Source organism: Adiantum capillus-veneris, chromosome 30 (genome assembly GCF_014529385.1).
Source record: "Adiantum capillus-veneris isolate H3 chromosome 30, ASM1452938v2, whole genome shotgun sequence".
In the NCBI taxonomy this organism is placed as follows: Eukaryota; Viridiplantae; Streptophyta; class Polypodiopsida; order Polypodiales; family Pteridaceae; genus Adiantum; species Adiantum capillus-veneris.
Genome location: NC_140960.1, coordinates 78,242,715 through 78,266,914, shown reverse-complemented (window position 1 = coordinate 78,266,914; position 24,200 = coordinate 78,242,715). Strand labels below are relative to the sequence as shown.

The following is a 24,200-nucleotide window of genomic DNA, read 5'->3' as shown; positions in this document are numbered from 1 at the left end:
CTTGTTCCCGTCTATTCTCCCACATTAAATGATCAGTTTAATATGAGAAAATCATTTGGATTGGTTAGATATTAGATTTTATGACAAGGCGTGTGCTGGAGCTGTTGGCGACTAAGCCTGAGAGGACACAACCTGCTCTAATACCAATTGTTGGAATTAGAGTTGCAGGAAAACACACACAATTGGAGAAGAAGAAGGAAGCTCAAGGCACACAACAGAGAGTGTATTACTTAGTGTGCCATGGAAAGATAAGATAGCCCTAAAGTGATGGATGTATATACAATGTACGGGGGAAAAAACATCCTAGTGAGGGGAAAAATGCCCCAATGGTCCTAAGTGTGTTCACACACATCACTACCACATGTATATGGTAGCAAATTTATGAAAATCCATTGTAGTAATGCATCCTCTTCCTGTGTTGTTAGGATGGTTGCTGGCCCTTTCTTCTTCTCTTAGGTCCCTCCCTCTTCCCAATAGGCAATGCTCGTGCGACTTATGGCAAACTGGAGGAGGCACTTATACAAGGATATGTCATCTTCTCTAGCTTGAAGAGCCTTTGCCATATCATGTTTTGTCCAAGTTAGTTGAGTGCATTTTGTTGGTGTCTTTGATTTCTTTAGAGAATCTATTGCTATATCGTATATTGGTCAGGTAGAAGTTGAATTGGTGCGGCGGTGAAGGTAGCTTGGGTTTTGGGAAGGAAGACTTGGCTTGTAGAAGTACTAAAGGGTTTCTTCGCGATCACCTGTTCTAGCTACTTTTCCTGAGCTCATTCGCCACAGACCTGCTCCTCTAGGTTGGCTTCCTATAATGGGTTTGTGTACCTTGCTACTGGCCCTTTCACTTTGTTTAGGTGTTAATTTTTCCCTCCTCTTTCCCATAGTATTTCTTCAAGCATCAACATCACAAAGTAAGTGAATGTGACCTTTTGTCCATTGTCATGGATTAAAGATTATTGATGTATATAGCTTCTTACCTGCAACAAATACTTAATTTTGTATGTCTTTTAAGAGGTGAACGTACTCTTTGATTGAAAATTTATTTTTGGAGATGTGCTATGTTGATTGATAGTTTCCAAGTTGTGTGCTTGAAGTGGTTGAAGATGAAGTCTTACAACTAGTAAATGTTCTTTTTGTGGGAGCTATGCAAAGCAAGGCACGCATGGCATGCACTCTGCCGCAACAACATATGCGACTACCATGTTTATGTACCAAAAGATCAATACAGAATAGCCCATCTAGTTGTGGGTGTCTATAAGAGACAAGCTTTACACTCACAGGGGGCAGGAGATGCCATGAGCAGAGCATAACATTTGTATATTGTTTGATGTTTTTGATGGAGTCTCTGCTTGCTTAAGGCTATGAAGGTTGAAGGCTATGTCTGTAATCTTTTATTTTGTATGCTCGATGATATATGAAGATCTTACTTATTGCCCGTGCCTCTTCTTTATTGTAGGCAACTTTCATGATTACTGAGACTGTTTTGCGTGCTATGATGAGCAGGTTTGGATTCTAAAGTAGAGAGGAGCACCGTTATTGGAGGAGCAGTCGTGGGTGTCTTGTGTGTCACTTCGAAAACCACTTACAAGCTTTTGGAGCACTAGACATGCACGCCATGGGTGCCAGCTCAAAGACAAGACCTTCGTTTTCTTTTTTTAGCTCTACGTTGGAAAAGTTGTATATTGTTGATGCGTTTGTTAATTTTTATAAGGGAACTTTTGTCTGTCGCCCCTCTACTTTCTGGCCTACCTTATGTGGGCCTTAGGGTGCTTCCCCATAAACCAAAGAAAATGGAGGGCTTGCCAAGCATGTCAAGGGCCGTAGACAAAGAAAATGCAGCCCCATACTCCCGTTATGCACACTCCCTTCCGGTTTAGGTTCATGCAGAGGACTCGATCTCATTTCTTTTGACTAGATTACCCGTGAAAGTGGGGTACTTCAACCACCCTCCATCGAAGTTGCAGGAGCCTTTTGAGCGGTTTACTCCGAAAGTAGAGGAGAGGCAATATGCTATCGTAACAAGGCAAGAGGACCCTCGATCTAGAGGGTCTATGGGGGACCCCTCTTAGATCTAAACTAACATAATATGGCGAAAGGGGGAGCACTTTACACGTGTCAAAATTTGAGATATGAAGGCTAAACAAAATTGAGAGAAGCCGCTGTGCACGTGAGAAAGAGGAAGAGAGAAAGATAGCCCTAGCACATGGAGCTGGTGCGTCCAACCAGCCAGCAAGGGGGAGGAGGAAGGTAGCCGGCTGCCATCGAGTGAATCTTGAGCACAACAGGGCTGCGTGCCGGAGGATCGAAGGTCCAGAAACTGCCAGCTAGGAGAGGAGGACGAGGGAAGAGACTGCAAAGGGTGAAGAAAGCCTGCCCGTGGGGAGAGTGAGCCTTGGTCCGACAAAAAGTGTTGGTCACGTCAGTGCACGTACCTGCAGACCCCCCTTTAAGCCGGCTGGCTGGAGTCTATGTGCTCATTACAAGGGGCCGTCGAAGGCGGCCGGCTGTATTAGTAACCCTTAACGGGCTGCGCGCAAGGTGGGAAAGCCGCTGAAGTGGAGTCTGAATTCAAACCTTCAATAAGGGCGGGCACAGACAGAGAGAGAGAGAGAGAGAGGATGGACGACTGCAGTTCCAGTATCGCCGATTTCTGTATGCAGCTCCGGAGCTTTTGCGTGCGATTAGAGACCTCCTGCACTACTCTCCGCGCATCTGTGATTCACCCACCTTCCTCTCAGCCTTCTCCAAGTAACCCATCTCCTTCCTCTGTTTTGCTTTCCAATCTCCAACTCATACCCCTTGAGTACTATACATTGTCTTTTGGATTATCAGGTCTTGGGAATTTTAACATGTCCTTTTGCAGATTTGTCCTCCCTCCTCACAACCCTAAGCGATCGCGTGTCGTCCACAGCTGAGGCGGTTGAAAACCTTGAATCCAAGACCACAGAAGTCATCTCTTTTCAAGAACTTTTGGGACATTCCATGGAAATCTATAAACAGAATGAGGCAGGAATAAATGCCCTTGAAGAGCGCCTCAAAGAATATGGATACACACCAGGTAAGGATAAATTATAATGAGAGAGAGAAACATACAGACAAAGCTAATTCTTTTTTCTAGTTAACTTTCAGAATTTTGTCATTTGAGAGAAAGGGTTGTTTCAAGTTAGTTTTCAGAATTCTTGTCATTTCTGTAATCATGGCAATTGAAGCCTTTCAATGAGTAAGAAATTATCTTCTAGGTTGAAGTCTTGTTATTTTTTGAGATTTTCAAAAGGGGCTTGTATGCATGCACCCCAAAAAAAACGTTGGGTTCTAACCACTTATAATCAACTACCCTTAAAACCAATCATTAGCACACGAGCTTTGCCAGGTGGGGCATTGATTTCATTGGATCACTACCCCCAGCCCAAAAAACCAAGTGCCAATATATCATAGTCGCAATAGACTATTTGACCGAATGGGCGGAATCCATGTCAATTACCAAAGCGGACGTGTGAACGATTGCTAAATTCTGGTATCAGCAAATCTCTGTATGGTTTGGCCTTCCGATTGCGTTAGTTAGTGATCAAGGCTCTCATTTCTTGAATGAGGTAGTCAAAGAAGAAGAAGAAGAAGAAGAAGAAGATTGTTTTAATGTCGTAGGAAACTATCCGAAGAGACCTTAAAGATCTATCCGACGAGAAGAGTTGAGCTCAAGATCTGTTATTCAAGAGGGAAATGGCATAACCAATATATATATATATATATATATATATATATATATATATAGAGAGAGAGAGAGAGAGAGAGAGAGAGAGAGAGAGAGAGAGAGAGAGAGAGAGAGAGAGAGAGAGAGAGGGGCTAAAGTACACTTATTTTATTTAGAATACACGACGTCCCGTATTGAAACTTACAATACATCTCATAACATTTTCTATTCTAACGTTTTTTTGCTCAAAACATGTCTTTTTCTACTTGATCAATTGTGTTTTAGAGCTTCATGGTGCTTGTTTATGTATGCTATGGCTAAATATTGAAAAGTCATTGAGTAGGTCTATGAATTGCTTCATTTGTTCTTATTGAAATATCATATCTAAAAAAGTTGACGTATTTTATTTTTGATTCTCAAAAATTAAGTCTAGTACGCGTATTGTACACCGTGTATTAAACGTCCCGTACCGTATCGTAGCTGCTATGGTTGAGAGAGAGAGAGAGAGAGAGAGAGAGAGAGAGAGAGAGAGAGAGAGAGAGAGAGAGAGAGAGATAAAATAAAATGTTATATTAAACATCTTCAAAAAGCCAAAATGACCTATGAGACCAAACTGATACAATCTTGGTGGATCTAATATAGCGTTCGGGCACAAGATAAAAAATGAAGTAAAGTGAAAGACTACAATCATCATCATCGTTAATGATGCCCAAGGATGCTCGGCATCGCGAGTTGTCCGAGAAAGTATTGCATTGGTTGATGAAGAGCATCGTCAATGTCCGCCTTTGTAAATAGTCGTATTGGACGCCTCCTACGTCGTGCTAGAATGGCCATGATCCTGTGATGAAGCCTCCGTCGATGTTGTGGTTGCCCTCGTAGACGTGGGTGTCTAGCTCTCCCGAGCTCAATGGTCTTGTCAACTAATATACCTCCAGTATAGATGGGCTCTGAAGTCTGCTATGAAGCTTGCTCATTTGACCGTTGAGTCCCTGCTCTAAAGAAGTCAGTGATCTCCCTTTGTGAATGTCTCCCACTGTCTGATCTCCTCAAGAGATTCTCCTTGTGTCTACCCAGCTCTAGCAAAAACAACTCGAGGGCCGACGAGCCATCTCTGATCTTGATATCTCATGATTCGAGCTACGGTCCAAAGCCCTCTCGATGAGAGCGGCCTCGTATCTCATAGTATATGGGATAATGACAAATGTGATGAAACTCTATCTCTGGCTCTATGAGACACAATTGGCAAATCTTGGCCTTTGTTGGTACTCTCCTAAATCTGCCAGTCTCAATCTCTAATTGAGATGCGATGATGTGCACATTTGACCAATAGCACATCGTATCCCATGGGATAAATGAGTGTCCATATAGGCCGATCTCATCACATATCCATCCTCTGTTAGTTGGAGAAGATGCTCTCTATAGAAAGCTATCTTTATGCTCAACTCATGTGTTGGTTGTATCCATGTGCTCCTAGTATTTAGCTGAATCAGATTCTGACGTATAAGTCTATATATATATATATATATATATATATATATATAGAGAGAGAGAGAGAGAGAGAGAGAGAGAGAGAGAGAGAGAGAGAGAGAGAGAGAGAGAGAGAGAGAGAGAGAGAGAGAGAGAGAGAGAGAGAGAGGAGATGAAATGTTATATTAACGTCTTCAAAAGGCCAAAGTGACCTATGAGACCAGAAAGTTACAATGCGGTGTATCTGATACAAAGCCAGATTAACAAAATAAATTAAACTAGGATAACAAAATATAAATAATGTGGAATCCTAAACTAAGCTGTTAGGTGTGAAAGGTGAAAGGCGTGAAATGTGTGAACTAAGTAGTACAATGTGTAGACAATATGGGAGGGAAGTAGCGATCCATCTTCATCTGCACTCTGGACGACGAACAAGTATGGCTCGAATCCTTTGCTGTAGCCTCCTTCGCAACTGTGTAGCTCCTCTTCTCCATCGGGGTCGTCTAGATCTCCCTAGCTCCAATGCTCGGTCTATGAGAATGCTAGTAGTGCGGGCAGACCTCTCCACTGTTGGCTGCTCCTCTGTCTGTTCTTCTGGGTCTACATTATCTAGTGTAAAGAAATCTGTCTCTGGGGTTGTCTCTCTCCAGCTCTCCTCAGTAAAGTTTCTCTATGTCTGTGTAACTCAAGTAGATATAGCCCAAGACATCTCTGATCCTCATAACTCATGACCCTAGATAGAGGTCCAAAACCTTCTCTGAAGAGACAATGAAAACGGCCTCGTATCTCATAGTACACTGTGCAATGACATATGTAATGTACCTCTGTCTCTGGCTCTAGATGGCATAAGCGGCATATCCCGCTATCTGCTGGTGTCCCTCTGAATCTGCCAGTCTCAATCTCGAGCTGATGTGAGGACGTGCGTATCTAGCCAATGACACAACGCAAACCATGAGAAAGATGCGTGTCTATATAGCTAGGTCGAATCACAAACCCATCCCCCGTGAGGTGGAGAAGATGCTCTCTATAGAAAGCCATCTTTGTGCCCAACTCCTGTATCAGCTCTATCCATGTCCTCGTGTCCAGCTGGATCAGATCCCGACGAATGAGTCTATTAATCTCTACCCGTGTCAGAGACCTCAAGGGTGCTTGTAGAGAGTATTGAAAAGGAGGCAATCTGTCCATGGTGAAACCATGTGTCTGAAACCATGATGCCATCTGTGCATACCAGCATGATGTATCCCCATTAAGAGCTAATTGTCTGGAGGACTCTATAGCCACCCTGGCATATCTGTCTCTGGTAGTATCCCATAGACTGTGTACAAAGGAGACTAATCTGGTAGCGCCTCAATCTCCATAGGGGGGGCAACTAATTCCGCTCGAATGATATCATGCGGTACGGAAGCCTTGGCTCTAATCAGCCGAGAGATCATAGATACCAGGGGCTTCTCCATACGCCTCCAACCATCCTGGCCTACAGAAGGTCCCCAAACCTGCACCCCGTATAACATAGTAGAGGCAACCGAAGTATCAAAGAGCCATAGCTTTGTCCTAGGTTCCTGGAACTGAACCTGCAAACACATCCTCTCCATTCCTCCCAGAGCCGCATCAGCTCTAGTTAGTCTAGTCTCTGTTGCTCTTCTCAAAGAAAATCTCGGCCCAATAAAGACTACCCCCAGATAAGTGTATGCATTTGTATACTCCACAATCTCCTGACCATATTTGAAAGTAGGTGTTGATCTCCTGACCCATTGCGGTGTGGTGTTAAACACCATAACCTTGGTTTTACCTAGGTTTACACACAATCTACTATCCTCTGCAAAACTGTGTAGTGCATCCAAATGTCGTTGCATACCTTCTGGTGAGTCAGATATCAACACAATATCATCAACATATAGCAACAATGGGATCCACGTCCCTGCCAGCTGGGCACCCCTGTCACCCTCTCTGTCAATGTAATTATACACCTCATCAACATACATACCAAATAGAGTAGGAGACAATGGGCAGCCCTGTTTCACTCCAATAGTAGAGTGAACTAAATCAGATACCCCTTCCGGAGTGCGTACATGTCCCATCATTGATCTGTACAAAGCCATAATCCCCCAAATCACCTCTATGGGCACCCCCATCTCCTGTAGTTTGCGCATCAATCGAGCTCTTGGTACCATGTCAAATGCTTTGCTAAAATCCACAAAGCTACAATAGATCCGTCTCCCATGTGCTCTGCCCTCCTCAATGATGGCCCTAAGTGTCAGAATATGATCAAGAGTGGAGAAACCCCTCCTGAAGCCGGCCTGACCCTTTGCTCGTACACCCTCGTCCGCTGCCCAATTACTCAAGTGTTGCTCCCGAATAGATGCATACAACCGTGCCAATGTGTGTTCAACCATAATAGTGCGGTAGTTCCCAGGCTCTGTAGGGTCACCAGCCTTGAGGATGGGCACAATATTAGACAACCTCCAAGTCTTAGGTAATGTCACCAGCGTGTGACTATTATCTATCCTTTTTGTTGATTTCTTTCTTATTATTGATTCATTTTCACTTTTTGGAAACACCCCTCGGGAAATCTAACTGCCTTGCATTGCATAGCTAGTGTGGAACTATTCAGAGGGAGTCCAGGCCTGAGGGCAAGAGAGCACTAAGGTTGGACAAAGACTATGGTTAGCCAAAGTGGGGTCATTGACTAGCCAAAGTGGAATCCTTTGCTACAGAGGCTACATTTCAGTTCTGGGTGTAGCTGCAGTGTACAAAGGGGGTCAGATGACCTAGAAAGATACAATGGCAGCATCTCCTAAAATTTAGGGAACTGCTATTTTGGGACCTGAAAATGTGTTTGCGTCATTACCTCCGGAATGACAAGGGGAATATTTTCTTACTCTGCCGTGAAGTCAACTGGGCAACCGGTTGGGAGATTTTTAGGTGGCAACCCCGAAACAGGAAATAGGCTATAAATGTGCCAAGTGGAACATTTTTGTGCACTTTCCTCATGCATGAAGAAGTGGCGCTGAATTTGAAGGGAGGAGGGGCTCATTTGCATATTTTGTCACAGGGTAAGAGCTATGGAGTGCTTCCTTTCCCTCTTATGTACAATGCGGTGCCAGGAGTGATGCCTTGCACGCTACGCACTGCCCTCTCTCTCCTCTATGGCAGTATGTTATGCCCCTCTTGTGGGCTTTTCAATCGACCAATGTACAGTTGTGTGGGTTCATGTGCGATTGCCGAGGCAAGAGCCTCTTGCACAAGTACTGGATTAGCTAGCGGCTAATCTCCCGCAGGTACAGGTGAATTCGGAACAGTAAATTACAGCCTGTTGTGTATTTTTGCAAGTTTAGGGTTTTGGCCCTAAATGGTCCCTAACACCCCCAGGAGCTGTACAGGTGATCTGGCGCATTTTCGGGGCTAAAAACAGAGAATTCAGCGTGCTGCAGATTCTCGCCAGGTTTTGCAAAGTGCCCGTATGCGTCGGGAAAGTCATTCAATGTGTGGGAATACTGACTGTGAAGGGTCCTAGTATAGTTATGTTGCCGAAATCGGGCTGGAACAGTTGAAATTCAGCCAAGCTTGTGTGGGGCAGCTTGTAGGGAACCACAGCGTTTATTCCCTCTTTTAAACAATAAAGAAATACCGAAAGGGGCGCCTAAGTTAGGGGCCAATTTGGTGTCGGTCTTCTCATACAGGTGCATTCTAGCAGCCTGTATCCCTTTCCCCTTTGTTGTGTCTTGAAAGTACAGGTAAAGTGGGCGACAAATTAAATGGGTGAAAGCAAATAAGGATTAAGTCTAAATCTAAAGTTTACCGCCCTTTTTGGATTGAACAGGCCGGTTTCATGGTTCCATCGATGGGATTAAATCACTTTTTCCTATAGAAGTGAGCCTTGGTCAGTTTGGGCTTGAAGACACAGGGGATCATAGACCAGACATAGGAAATTGCAATTATGGCTGACAGACCAGATGATGTGACTGAAGAGGTTTCCTCTTCACAGGGTCAAACAAATGAAGTGGGTGAGTCTTCAAGACCACCACAGACGGATGATGATATATTCAGGACCGAGTTGGCTACTACTATGGCTATGTTCACACAAGTAATGCAGAATCCGAGGTTTTTAGCCTTTCTGCAACCTTCTCTTCCGTCTCAGCAAGTTGGGTCACTGGATCACATTTAAAAGCCTGTTAAGGCTCGAGCACAGGTGATTCATACTGCAGAGTCAATGGAAACACCTGTACACTTAACGGAGAACATGCAGTCTCCACAACTTGTCCCTAAGGTGCAAGAACAGGTGGCTGAGATGCGAGTCTTTCAAGCTATACCAGTTCAGACAGCCACTTTTCAGCAGCCTATAGCTGGTTCTAATGGGCAGGGAAGCAACCTACATGCTATGCATCAAGTCTTCCCACCACCTTCAGTACACCCTGGCTATTTTGGAGGTGGATTGGTATTCCAGAGCATGGCTGGTCATGCACCTAGAAATTAGTTTTACATGCCAAGAACAATGTTCGGAGGTGCTCAAACGATGATGCCTAACCCCATGTATGGTGTCATGGGCATGCTACCAGGGTTTCAAAGCACTTAGGGCCAATTTGGGATGCCACATGCAAATTTTGGTATGGCTGGAATTACAAATCAGCAGCCAAATATGGCATTTCCAGGTCAACTTAATTGCGGTCAGGGAACACAAATGAACCCTAACAGTGTTCCCATGTTTCAGTCACTTCCATATGACAATTTAATGCCGCTGGAGAGGCCAACTCCGTACAAAGAAGGTGGTAAAGGTGTGACTTTCACAACCTTTACAGGGTTTGATGACAGGAAGAAGGCTCTCTCATTCCTCCAGCAGTTTGACAAGGCCTATGCAGGGGGAAACTTTACAGAGGCTTCAAAGGTCCGCAAGGCAGCCACTTTCTTGACAGGGAATGCGGGACAATGGTGGACAACTTTATTGCTGCAAGGGCAAGCTCCGTCCACATGGATTTACTTCAAGCAGTTTTTTGCAGCAGCATGGTTATCTGATGACTTTGAAGCAGATGTCATGATAGAATGGCACCAGCTTAATGCTGCCACTTGCAAGAATCTGGATGACTACAATCGGAAGTTTTGGAAAGCTCTACTTCCAGTAACTTCCTATAGGTTTGTGCCATTGACAGAACAGATTGAAAAATACTCTTGTGGCCTACCCAAAGGATTGAGAAAGTACTGTACGAAGACCAAAGTCACTACTTTGACGCAGCTCATCGAGGTAGCAAACACTGGCAATGGTTTGCTCAAGGGAGAAGATTGTGAATTCAATACTGGCGTCAAGGAAGGATCAGCCAAGAAAAATTCAGCGAAGAAGCACGTTCCCAATGAGGTTCCTAAAGGGACTCGGGAGCCAGCCAACGCAGGGAAAGGCAAAGCTACCGTTGAATCAGAAAAGGGACCAACAAAGAAATGGAAAAGACGTTTTTCTCGCAAGTCGGAAGAGCAAAAGAAGGTCTTGAGGTCAGAGAACAAATGCTTCATCTGTGAGCAGCCTGGCCACATCGCTTACAATTGTCCTACAAAGAAAAGGCCAGCTGATTCTGAAGACAAGGAGGACAGGAAAGGAAAGAAGCTCATGGCTGGTCTAGTGCCAGATATGGTGGGCGACAAGCCAAATTCAGATGCAAGTGAGCTTTGCAGAGCATGGGGAAAGGTCAGGGATCAAACAATGCTTATCTTCTTTGATCCAGGTGCCAAAGCCAACTTCATTTCCCCAGAATTGGCTTCAAAGTTGGAAATCAGACCTGAAGAGATGGGGTATACAACAGATCCAGGTTTGGCATGTCCTGGCCATACAGAGGCTGTGACACCCATCATCGGAAAGTTGCGCCTACATATCCAGTCCTATGTAGATGCTGAAGAATTTTACATCATGCCACTGGACGGATGTGATGTGTTGTTAGGTATTCCTTGGTTATTTCGTGTACAGGGAATCATGGATGCCTACAACAAAAAGATCACTGTACAGAGCAGGGGAAAGACTCACATTCTGGATGTAAAGCTTAAAGGGGAGTCTATTCCCACTGTATCAGCTTCTGCTATTACTTCTGTAATGAAAAAGCATCTTTCTGCGTACTTGGTTTTTGCACGTGAAGTGTCAGATTGTGATGAATCAAATTTATCTGTGCTAGATAAAGAAAGGTCAATGTTTTTACAACAGTATAGTGACCGTTTTTCCGATTCATTACCGTCTCAATTACCGCTAGAGAGACCCGAGGACCATGTGATAGATTTGGTGCCAGGCAGTAGCCCACCAAATAAGCCTCCGTACAGGGTTAGTGCGGCTCAACAGAAAGAGATAATGGGCCAAGTACAGGAGCTGTTAGAAAAGGGGTTGATTCAGCCCAGTTTATCCCCATTCTGTTCTCCAGTGTTGTTGGTGCAGAAAAAGGATGGCTCATGGCGTATGTGCATCGACTACCGTGCATTGAACAAGAATACCATCAAGAATAGGTTCCCTATACCTAGAATTGATGATATTCTGGACAAATTAGAAGGAGCAGCTATGTTTAGCAAGATAGATCTAAAGAGTGGGTACCATCAAATCCGCATTAGATTAGAGGATGTGCACAAGACTACTTTTAGAACAACGTTTGGCCTTTACGAATTTTTAGTGATGCCCTTTGGTCTCACAAATGCTCCTGCTACGTTCAACCGGATGATGGACAGATTTTTCCGTCCACACCAGCAGTTTGTTGGTACATTCTTTGATGACATGATAGTCTACTCAAAGAATGAAGAGGAGCATAGGCATCACTTGGCCATTGTGTTCAAAGAGCTACGCAGTCATAGGTTGCCCATCAATGCAAAGAAAAGTGAGTTTTTTATGGAAGAGATTCACTTAAAGTGAGTTTTTTATGGAAGAGATTCACTTTCTGAGACACATTGTCTCAAAGGATGGTGTCAGAATGGATCCTGCAAAAGTTGAAGCGATCAAGTCATGGCCAGATTTGAAGACGGTGCACGATGTCCGAAGTTTCTTGGGACTATGCTCCTATTACAGAAGGTTTATCCGAAATTTCGTTGAGATTGCTTCACCTTTACATGCTCTTCAAAAGAAGGCAGTCACCTTTAGATGGACATAGAAAGAGATTTCAGCTTTTAATCTCTTAAAGAAAAAGATGACTTCAGATCCAGTCATTGTGTTGCCAGATCTTAAGAAGTCATTTGTGGTCCAGTGTGACACCTGTGGTAGTAGCATTGGTGCAATGCTAATGCAAGATGGCAGGGTAGTAGCCTATGAGAGTAGAATCTTTCAAGGGCCAGAAAAGACTATGCAAGTCTATGAAAAAGAACTGCAGGCCGTGATTCATGCGCTCTTAAGTTGGAAACACTACCTGCTAGGTGCAGACTTTGTTGTCCAAACGGACCATCAGACCTTGCGATACTTCTTGACACAGGCAAAGTTATCTGAGAAGCATATGCGATGGGCAAATATCTTGTCCATGTTCCACTTTCAGATTGTGCATGTGGAAGGCAAGAAGAACGTTGTGGTTGATGCCTTGTCAAGGAAGCCACAAATTTCAGCTGTGTCAATTCCTTATCATCATGAACTTGATGATATGAGGGAACAATATGCAAATGATGAAGATTTTGCAAGGGTCTTCGAGCAGCTAATGGATGGACAACGTCATGAACACTATCTTCTCAAAGATGGGTTCATGATGATGCATGGCAGATTGTGTGTCACAAAGCCATTGCGATGCAAAGTTATGGAAGAGAGTCATGTCCCACCGTATGCAAGGCATTGTGGTATCGATGCTACAGTTAAAGCGGTTGAGACATTCTTCTACTGGTCTACATCGAGAAGAGATGTGGATGCCTTTGTGCGAGAATGCCTAATATGCCAGAAGGTCAAGTTTGACAGGCAAAAGGCACCAGGGTTATTGCAACCACTACCTATTCCAGATAAACCATGGGAAAGTATTGCTATGGATTTTATCTTTGATCTTCCGAGAACGCAGACAGGAAACGATGGTATTTGGACCATCATTTGCAGATTCAGCAAGCAGGCTCATTTTATTCCTGTCAGGAAGAAAATAAAGCCAGATCAGATGGCACGCTTGTTTATGAGCAATATTTTCAAGTATCATGGCATGCCACAGTCGATTGTTAGTGATCGTGATCCATGCATGACAAGTTTGTTTTGGAGAGGCTTATTTGAGAATATGGGCACAACGCTCAAATTCTCTTCGTCATTTCATCCTCAAACAGATGGGCAGTTAGAAGAGGAAAATTCTACTGTCCTAGATCTGCTGAAGTGCTATGTGTCAGAGCATAAAGGAAAATGGGAGCAGTATTTGCCATTGGTGGAGTATGCATACAATAATACAGTGCATTCATCAACTGGCAAGGCACCTTTTGAGATAGTTGAAGGTGGCAAGAAAGTTCCTCCCATACTGCATACAAAGGACAAGATATTTGAAGCAGTTAAGTATGTTAAGGACATGGATGAAATGTACAAGAAGGTCAAAGTGGCCTTAGAAAAGACTCAGGCAAAGCAAAAGAAAGTAGTTGATCGTCACCGTCGTGAAGTGGTATTTTCACTTGTTGATTGGGTGCTTCTACGCTTTGAAAAGGCAAGATTAAAGAAGATGAAGGGCAAGGAAAGACTGTTTCCAAAGCTTAGCATGCGTTACTATGGGCCTTTTCAAGTGTGCGACATAATTAGTGATGTTGCATATAGGCTGAAACTGCCTGACAGTTGGAAGATTCACAATGCGTTTCATGTGAGTCTTCTCAGACCCTATGTGGGTGATGTGCCAGAGGATATGCCAGCTGAAGATCAGCCGGAAGTCGAGGAACTCGACGAGATCTTGGTCCCGGAACAGATTTTGGCACATAAAGAAAGGAAAGTGAAAGGCAAGGTTGCTAGGCGTTACATGGTAAAGTTCAGAAACTATCCACCAATGGATGCTAAGTGGATGGAAGAAGGTGAACTTGCAGAGTCACCAACTGTGTTATCACTTTACCTTGAAGCCTTCGATTTGCAACCTACCTTGACCCCTTGAGTTTCAAAGCTACATGGATTGTCAGTGTGACAATGGCTTTTGAAACAAATGATGTACATGGTATTTAAAGTGAGCTCAAATCAAGTACATGTTACATGAATGTTAGAGCTGTACAGATTGTCAGTTTGGCAATTGCTCTTATGGAATGTCCAAAAGTTTGGTTAGTGCTATAGAAGTGAGTATTTCTTGTCAGTTTGTCAAGGATACAGTAATTGCTTCTATTAAAGGGTACATGTGTAATTGCATTCTTAAACTGTCGGTTTGGGTATGCTCGAAAGTGTTACTGGGCCCAACGTCTACTAAAAGACAGTGGCAAAATATGTAGCTACCATTTTGTCATTGGAAAGTTAGTGACTCAAAGCAATGGCACAGTGCGAAGCTACCACTATGTCGTTGGGACAGGATTCACACGCAAGCAATACATGTGTCGACAAGGTGTTGAATACACCAGGGTTGACAATGAGCATGTATGTGTCGTACATGTGTCGACAAGTGTTGAATACATCAGTGTTGATTGTGAGCATGTACGACATAGATACAAACGAGGACGTTTGAGATTTCAAGAGGGGGGTATGTCACCAACGTGTGACTACTATCTATCCTTTTTGCTGATTTCTTTCTTATTATTGATTCATTTTCACTTTTTGGAAACACCCCTCGGAAAATCTAACTGCCTTGCATTGCATAGCTAGTGTGGAACTGTTCAGAGGGAGTCCAGGCCTGAGGGCAAGAGAGCACTAAGGTTGGACAAAGACTATGGTTAGCCAAAGTGGGGTCATTGACTAGCCAAAGTGGAATCCTTTGCTACAGAGGCTACATTTCAGTTCTGGGTGTGGCTGCAATGTACAAAGGGGGTCAGATGACCTAGAAAGATACAATGGCAGCATCTCCTAAAATTTAGGGAACTGCTATTTTGGGACCTGAAAATGTGTTTGCGTCATTATCTCTGGAATGACAAGGGGAACATTTTCTTACTCTGCCGTGAAGTCAACTGGGCAACAGGTTGGGAGATTTTTAGGCGGCAACCCCGAAACGGGAAATAGGCTGTAAATGTGCCAAGTGGCACATTTCTGTGCACTTTCCTCATGCATGAAGAAATGGCGCTGATTTTGAAGGGAGGAGGGACTCATTTGCAGATTTTGTCACAGGTTAAGAGCTATGGAGTGCTTCCTTTCCCTTTTATGTACAGTGCGGTGCCAAGAGTGATGCCTTGCACGCTACGCACTGCCCTCTCTCTCCTCTATGGCAGTATGTTATGCCCCTCTTGTGGGCTTTTCAATTGACCAATGTACAGTTGTGTGGGTTCATGCACGATTGCCGAGGCAAGAGCCTCTTGCACATGTATTGGATTAGCTAGCGGCTAATCCCCCTCAGGTGCAGGTGAATTCGGAGAGGTTTCACATCAAAAATCTCGTCCGATTCAAAGGGCAAGTAGCCCTACAAGTGCAAGAGCTCGAGGGTTTGCTACGGATGCGACTGACACGCGAAACGGAGCCCGAAATAGTAAATTACAGCCTGCTGTGTATTTTTGCAGGTTTAGGGTTTTGGCCCTAAACAGTCCCTAATACTCCCAGGAGGTTCGGGGACGTGAGGGGACCGCTGTACAGGTGATCTGGCGCATTTTCGGGGCTGAAAACAGAGAATTCAGCGTGCTGCAGATTCTCGCCAGGTTTTGCAAAGTGCCCGTATGCGTCGGGAAAGTCATTCAATGCGTTGGAATACTGACTGTGAAGGGTCCTAGTACAATTATGTTGCCGAAATCGGGTTGGAACAGTTGAAATTCAGCCAAGCTTGTGCGGGGCAGCTTGTAGGGAACCACAACGTTTATTCCCTCTTTTAAACAATAAAGAAATACCGAAAGGGGCACCCAAGTTAGGGGCCAACGGTCTTCTCATACAGGTGCATTCTAGCAGCCTGTATCCCTTTCCCCTTTGTAGTGTCTTGAAAGTACAGGTAAAGGAAGGTAAAGTGGGCGACAAATTAAATGGGTGAAAGCAAATAAGGATCAAGTCTTAAGTTTACCACTCTTTTTGGATTGAACAGGCCGGTTTCAGGTAACCCCTCACACATGGCACGAATGAACAACACTGCGAGAACCTCCATCAGCATATCCTTGGCATGTATAAAGTGCTCCGCTACTAGACCGTCATGATCATATGCCTTCCCGGTGCTCATCTTGTCGATAGCCCTTTGTACCATCTCAGATGTAAAGAAAGCGCTCGTAGTTGGGCAAGGCTTGGTAGGGTCTGGAAGGGGTTCTTGTCCAGGAACCGTATATACTGATGTCGCATATTGCCCCACACATCAGGTGAAGTAATCACTGGGGGAGGGGAGTGCTCATGGAAGAGTCGCCATGCCTCTCCTGAGTCCCTACTCAAGAACATCTGATATAAGTCTTGCTCCATCTGAGCTAGGTAAGCTCGCTTCTTCCGTCGCACAAGGCGTCGGAAAGCAATCCGAGACTGTCTGTAAGTGATGACTCCTAAGATAAGATCCTCTGAAGCTGGGCTCTCATCTCTCTGCACTCCTCATCATACCAACTATTCTGGGGCATACTCCCAAAATGTTGTCTCTTGCCGGTTGAGTGTGTGGGTATGCCACTGATGCAGCCCCATGCAGTGTCTCAGTCAGTAGAGTGGTGCACTCCTCCACTTAGAGGTCTGTACCATTTGTGCTAGCTGTGCCTTCCAATAGATGGTCCCAGATCTCCTCTGTATAAATGGAATCAGTCTCTGGTGTAAATGTATAGTGGGTGTGTGACCTACCTCCTGATGTCTGGGTTGTACTATACTGAAATTTAACGGACATGTGAAATCTTGAATGCAGGGGACAAAGCTCGGTTGTGTCATAACATAATCCACTGTACTGGCCTCAGTCTATGTGGGAAGCATGTGAAACCGGCTGCTCCAGGAAATCGCTGTAAACCATTAAGTATGGCTAATCCACGTGTAGTCGTCATTTCCATGAGGTATCTTCCATACTTCGTCTGCTCTCTGTCATCTGAGCATCTGCCAAGTCCCAACTCATCCACATCCAACTCTCTAAGCATCTTATCTGAAGTGTCGTAGAAGACTGTCTTCGAGTTGCCCGTTCGGGCATTGAAGTCCCCTAGGAGAATGATATCACCATCCCTAGAGAGAGAGAGAGAGAGAGAGAGAGAGAGAGAGAGAGAGAGATGAAATGAAATGTTATATTAACGTCTTCGAAAGGCCAAAATGACCTATGAGACCAAAAAGTTACAATTGGTGAATCTGATATCATGTCTAAGTATGGAAATTACAAAGAACTAACGCTAAATCAATAAGGAAAGAGGAAAAAAGGAAATGAATCTGAAGCTGATTCGGAATTGAGGCGAGCTATAGGGGGTTGGGGGGGGGGGTGTGTTTGGGGGGTTCAAATGAAATCTCTCATCGGTCATTGTCGGATCTCATCAACCTCCTCCATGGTTAGTACTCTGGTTGGGCGTCTTGCATGTCGAGCTAGAGTGATCTGTATCTGAGAGAGAGAGAGAGAGAGAGAGAGAGAGAGAGAGAGAGAGAGTCGGCCCTTGGAAAATGCAAGGCATGTGAAATGGCCAAGCATGCTAATTGAAGGAGGCAAATGCTAAATTTGAATGTGTAACTATACGACAAGTAGTTGGGAACTGCCAAGCAAAGTTTTTTTGCAGTATATTACAATCTTGTTGTCCTTCTTGTAATTGCCTTCTGTTGATACTGCATTAACATTATTTCTTTAATAAGACTGCAATTTATTGTGCTCGGTTACTGTAGGATGAGGTAATTTACATTATGTTTCTTGTATGCAGTGTCAGATTTTCCAGCAAATGACCGATCAGACGAGCCTGCAAAGTCGTTTGATCTGTCTGAGCTGAGCTTGGAAGCAGTGGTACCTACTCATTTAATCTCTTCCAATATGGATGGAATGATTGCACCAGTGAATGAGGCTAAGAAGTCTCTATCAATCTTGAGCCAAGTCAAACAGCCACTTGGGTTATGTGCATACGGCGGAGTAAACGAAGGGGGGCAGTATGGTTCCTTGTATCCTGCTCTATTGTGCATTTGAAGATTTGTATGTGCATATGCTTGCTAGGCTGAGCTTTGCCTTAAGTGCTACATAGTTACCCAGGAACTCTTAGCTTGCAAGACCTTGGACTATCGGCTGCTGGCCTTGCATGCCTGGCTGAAGGAGGTAAGAACACCAATGAGATTGGTGTCATTTTTGCTACATTTTCTTGTTAAGACAGGTATTCATTAGACATTGCATTATTAGTTAGACTCAAGCCAGAGCATCGACTACAATATTTGTTCAACGAGCTTTGGAGCTGATCAAGCTTTGCAAGAGAACGCTCCTTCCTCGACAGGTTCAGCAGGCAAGTTTGTCAAAACAGGAGATAAGGCTAGTGTTTCTCATACATGCAAGCTGAGTTCTGTCTCATATCATTGTCACCAGCTGAGGAGGAACATACCGGAACCGACGTACCTGGTTATGATGTGCCTTTCTTCAAGCCTGTGGATGAATATGAGTATTCTAGTTGCCCAACATGGCTGAAAATGCAAATCTCTTTCGAGGTTCGGCTAGTGTATGCTAATTAGAGTCCTTAAGTTTGAAACAAAGTCCTAATTTCTTGTTATGGATACAGGATTTAAATGAAATCATTGACAAAATGTATGGTGTTCTTGCCAATAAGGAAGCTGGTAGCCACCAGTCTGCCCTCGATCAGGAAGACATTGTGGCTTTAAATGCTGGTATGCAGTGTAGATGCTGTCCTTATGTAAAAGTTGAATCCTATTCTTGTAGGATCTGTCCTCGGTTCACAATGTGAGATTAGTGGTGGGGAAGAATCTAGCCATGTCTTTCTTGTTGTCAATAACATTGTGTTTCTTGGGTTGTGCCGAGTTTTACATGCCATTGTTTGCATTTGGTTAGGGACCAAGTTGAAGCCATCCCTGCTGCTACTTGTAAAGCTAGGACGCCTTCGCACAGGACATGAGAACGGTGCAACGGTGTACCATGTATTGGAAGAGTAAGCTTATATGTAAAGTGGAAAGGAAGCTTATTTGTGTAGTAACCTCTGATTCAGCAATATCTTGAAGAGCTTATAGCATCTTGCTATCCACTGCTCATGTTTGAGATATCAAAAAGCTCTATTGGTCCTCTTTGGGTTGTTGATGATGTAGCTGCCCTGTTATCCATTTCACAAGGTTGGTCTGACAATGGTTTGTATTGGGGGCTATACCCCTCTTGATCTTTACAAATGTCATTTATAGAATCTCATGACATTGCCCCCAAGACTATGTTATCATTTATGTGACTCGATTAGTTTGTTGCTATTATTATGTCTGTGAAGGAGGTGGTCTTTCCATTTGTTAATCTACTTATTTTTCTTAATGTAAAAAGCACGAGGAGCTCACTTAGTTAGAGTGACCCGATTTTCCCACCTAAATACGTACGTACATCTATGCGTGCTTGCTTGCTTCTATTTGGGCACTTCTAGTCTTCATATTGGGAATTAGTACTTTGTAAACTTGAGGACAAGATCCCTAAATGTCCTTTTACTTCAAGCTTGATTACAGATTGGTTGTAATGAAAATGGTAAATCGTATTTATTGTAGTTGATAGGTGGAAAATGCATAGTTGCTATGTGGAATGTGCAAAGGACAGTAAATTCATTACCATTGTATTATAAAAAAGCTCTTTGTGAGTATAGTTACTTTATGTCCGGGCGGACAATGTGTATTCATTTTTGAAATTGCGAGAGGGGTATTGGGGGAAACAATATGCGATGCACAGATGGAGAGGTGTCTCAGTAGTCTATTGGTCAGGTCAATGACAGTGATCCCACCAGCTTTTGCTCACATTCTGCTCTCGGAGTTTGCTCATCCCAGTGACTGGCAGGAGTAGGAAGTAGACATGACTGTGAGCACGACCATTGTCCTTTTGGAAGGCTCACATTCAAATAATTTCTGTCCTTTGACACCCAACCATACATGATGGTTCTCCTTGAATTCCATATATGATGTGGAACGGTGGGGCCTTCTAGAAATTTGCAATACAAAGTTGAAGCTGAAAACTCTCGCACTTGCAATACAAAAATCTCTTGATCTAAAAGCAATTGTAGAATCCAAACAAGGTGTTCATGTTGGTTGATGTTATCGACATGAAAGGAGGACGTTTACAAGCTGTTAAGATAATATTTGAGTCTCTTAATCATTGGGATTTTGATGCTTCTTTTTGGTATATTCACACCTATATTTGTCTATCAATAGCTATGGATATCAAGACAATATTTTATTTTGAACATTAATTTACCACTTTTTGGTTTGTTTGTTTTTGTGTGCACATTTGCTCCGTCAAAGTGACATTGAATGAAAACAATATTATGCACAGTTTATTGTGGGTTATTTCTTTAGTTTTTTGTGTCTTATCGTTAAAGTGTTTAAATCATTGGTCATTTATCTCAACCAACATCTTATTATCAGCTCTGTTTCTCTCTTCTCTCTATCTCTATCCCGCTTGGGTAATTCACTCACAGTTGTTGTATTTCCTTAACCCGATAACCAATAGTAAACTCGATAGCTATCAATGGCCAATGTAGGTTGATAATGAATTTCAAATTGTAAACAATGACCACTTCAAACATTGTCATAGTATTACCCTCTTCACTTTGTACAATTAATATATGTAGGCGATGATGATGCTTAGCTAGACTTGTATTCGAAGACTTTGGCCAGGTTCTACCCTCTTTTGAGATTTTCATTATATCACATTTTCTTAAAGCATTGAGTATATTATAGTAACCAAGGGCCCTCTTGTTTGGCTCCATGCATGTAACACTCCAATCTATTAAACACAAGTATTTTATACTGACAATACCCAATGATGTAGCTGAATTATCGATATTTTATCGTTAGTACGTAACAAGGTGCAACTCTTCAAAGGGCTTGCTACTAACGAGGTGAAAAGTACATTCAAGGGGATCACTATAACAATATCAATTGTTCACCTCACTCTATTGGGGTCTTCAAGTATGTACACATTAATCCATGTCTTCAAGTTTAGGCAAGACTCTAAGATCCTAAGTATACTTCAAGGGTCACATACAAGGTTAGGGTTTCATGATGAGATATGGATATTTGTAAATTGTATGTTTTTATTTCAGTTAGAGACTTAGTAAACGTTAAAAATGTAATGGTCCCTAATTACAAGTGTCTTGATTAATGTTTCATTTGTAGTTATTGAAAGAGCTTAGTCTAGCTTTGACATAGAACCAAAATCCAATGGTTATCCCCTCTTTGTCAACCATTCTGTAAATAACACTTTCATTGTTTGCTTATTCGTACTCAAAACTACCTATTTTCAAGTCCAACTAATGCATCTAGTGTGTGCTTAAATTATAGTTGAATTTAACAATTTCTATTTTTTAAAAATCTTTAGTGCTTTATCTTTGAGTTGTAAAGCTCACTACAATGCTGCCATATTAGAGACCCTCCAGCTCCAAATTTCCCCATTCTTCACAACATCTCCTTCTACGAGAATCCTCCAGTTTAATAGTGGTTAGTGGTTTAATAAATTAATGCTTATTAAATTTAATTTCTTTCAAGTGAGTCTTCTTGTAGATATTCTCAAAGCTCTCTACTCAAGCACCTTTGCAACAAGCAACAATGCCGTCGTACAGTTCTAGCTGTTAAGTCACACTTCTATTCTTTTTACATATTTTAATTGTCATGTATTGATTTACCTCAAATAGGATGGCACCTTGTTTTATTTCATGGTCAATTATTAACACCAAATTAACATATTTTGAAATTGTTAACTATACTTTAGTGCGAGTTTGATAGTGGTAGCCTTCTCCTACTTGTATCTTTCTCCATGCACATAGTACTAAAGCATGAGATCAGTTGATTTGGGACGATTGTCAATATTTGGTACATACTTCACCATCTCAACTTACTCCAATTTTGTACTAGTAAATGTGTTGTATTTTTTATGCCTTGTCTAGTCTATCAATTACTTGCACACAGATTTGTCGATGTAGGCAATGTGTAAATGCTCATCTTGGTGTAGATTCGTCGATTTATGCAACACCAATTGTCCGTGCAGATCCGTCGATTTAGGCAGCACGATGCAGATCCGCCGATTTAGGCAGCACATCGATAATTTGCATATTCATTATTTTCAAAAGTATCAAATGCAGATCCGCCAATTTAGGCAGCATTAGTGTAGATTCGCTGATCTAGGCAGCACGTCTTATTAGTGTAGATTTGTCGATTTAAGCAACACCAATCACACAATCATGCTGCAGTGGCTTGCCACCACTGTCCTTAGTATGATTTTGTTAATTGAGGTATATAATGAAAGTGATTGGGATTTGGAATTATATTTGAAATTGGATTTTGATTTGGTATATGATGAAATCCTATCTTGATAGTGATTATGAGATTTTATGAGAATTGATTTTGATGAGTGTGACCAATGATATCTTGATGGATCGGGTATCACATATACTACTTATTCTAATGGTATGTGACATTAGAATATGGAGTATGTGGATGATGGTAGGCATAAGCAATGTTGTTTATTTTTTTTGAATTTTTCATTTAGTATGTGATACTTCTGATGCCAAATACTAATCATTGTTTTTGACAAGTATGGTTTCCAGATCCTTATCAACTGCGGATTGCTGTTTTCTAACGAAGAGGCATGTAATGAAAATGGTAAATTGTATTTATTATAGTTGACAGGTGAGAAATGCATAGCTGCTCTATGGAATGTGCAAAGGACAGCAGATTCATTATCATTGTATTATGAAAGAGCTCTTTTTGTGAGCTATAGTCACTTTATGTCCAGGCGGACAATGTGTATTCATTTTTGAGCATTCAAAAAACTAAAGTAAATATGTGCAAGAAAAAAATGTTGACTCTTGCACAGGGGGAGATTGCACCCAGTGCTTGTGTCTTTCTTCTCTCCTCTCTCTCGTCGTGCCGGTGTAGCACTCTGCTCAAGGAGGTGCACCTGTACGTGCTCGCTCGCTCTAACTCGCTCTTTGTTTCTCTCTATTCATGTATATCTTCGATTACGTGATTGTGGATGTCTAGATCTGTCAATTTTATAGATTGTATTATGCTATTCTTGATATTTGCAAGGCTCTCCGCACTCCCGTTTGTAGCATTGGCACACAACTTCAAAACATCTACATTGGCATGCTGAGGATGCACAACAAGGTAATTCATTGCTACTTGAAAATGTACATTGGAGTATGGTTTTTATGGAAACCTTGGTACAACTTTCTTCTTGTTAGGATTATTTTCTCTCTCAAAAGAATGTTAGAAAAGTTGATGGTAATGGACACTTTCATCTCGTTCCTCTACTTTCAAGGGATGATTCATTGCAAGATTTGTAGTTTCATGGGTTTGCTATGTTTACTACTTCTTTGAAGAAGTGTATGTAAAATTACAACCACCTCTTTAGACTGTTGTGCATTGTAATGCATTAGAGAGCATGCATAAGGGAAACATAAGGCGATAAAATGTAGTATGTATACCAAACGTGGTGCACAAAAAGTGCTCGAGGAGCTTTTGTCCGGAATGTCGTCTCTTGGAATGCATTGATTGCGAGATATGCACGACACAGGTAGGCCCAAAAAGCTCTAGGCTGTTTTCAACGGATGCATCTCTCCAAATTTAGTCTGCATGCATATGCTTGCATGTTAAAGGCCAGTGGACTTATGCAAGCTGTTGACATGGGTGAGAGTATTAACGAGAATATACATGGTCAGAAACTCTTGGTGAAGGATGTCATACTCGGCAGTGCTTTTGTTGATATGTATGCCAAATGTGGTTCCGTCACAAATGTGGCGCACTTGAGAAAGCACAAAAAGTGCTTGAGGAGATTATCGTCCGGAATGTTGCCTCTTGGAATGCACTAATTGTGGGATGTGCGCAACAAGAGAAGGGCCAAAGAGCTCTAGGCTATTTTTAGCAGATGCAGAGCAAGTGTATCGCTCCAAATTCAGTCACC

General features: G+C 42.7%; 1 protein-coding gene across 1 annotated transcript; it reads left to right on the top strand.

Moving 5' to 3' along the window:
* The first annotated feature begins 2,160 nt into the window (after positions 1-2,160).
* Positions 2,161-19,472, top strand: LOC147418257 (uncharacterized). The gene is made up of 9 exons (XM_086506755.1): positions 2,161-2,747; positions 2,863-3,057; positions 17,989-18,220; positions 18,301-18,371; positions 18,457-18,552; positions 18,633-18,751; positions 18,823-18,928; positions 19,110-19,195; positions 19,264-19,472. Exons 1-9 carry the CDS (start codon positions 2,618-2,620, stop codon positions 19,426-19,428), a joined length of 1,200 nt encoding a protein of 399 aa, XP_086362881.1. The 5' UTR covers positions 2,161-2,617; the 3' UTR covers positions 19,429-19,472.
* Positions 19,473-24,200: the final 4,728 nt, after the last annotated feature.

Bases quoted from the DNA above. Each gene is read 5' to 3' on its own strand.
- LOC147418257 (XM_086506755.1), top strand. From the start codon at position 2,618: ATGGACGACTGCAGTTCCAGTATCGCCGATTTCTGTATGCAGCTCCGG. The intron at 18,752-18,822 runs GTTCGGCTAGTG...TTATGGATACAG, and splicing joins AAATGCAAATCTCTTTCGAG to GATTTAAATGAAATCATTGA. The intron at 19,196-19,263 runs GTATTGGAAGAG...CCTCTGATTCAG, and splicing joins ACGGTGCAACGGTGTACCAT to CAATATCTTGAAGAGCTTAT.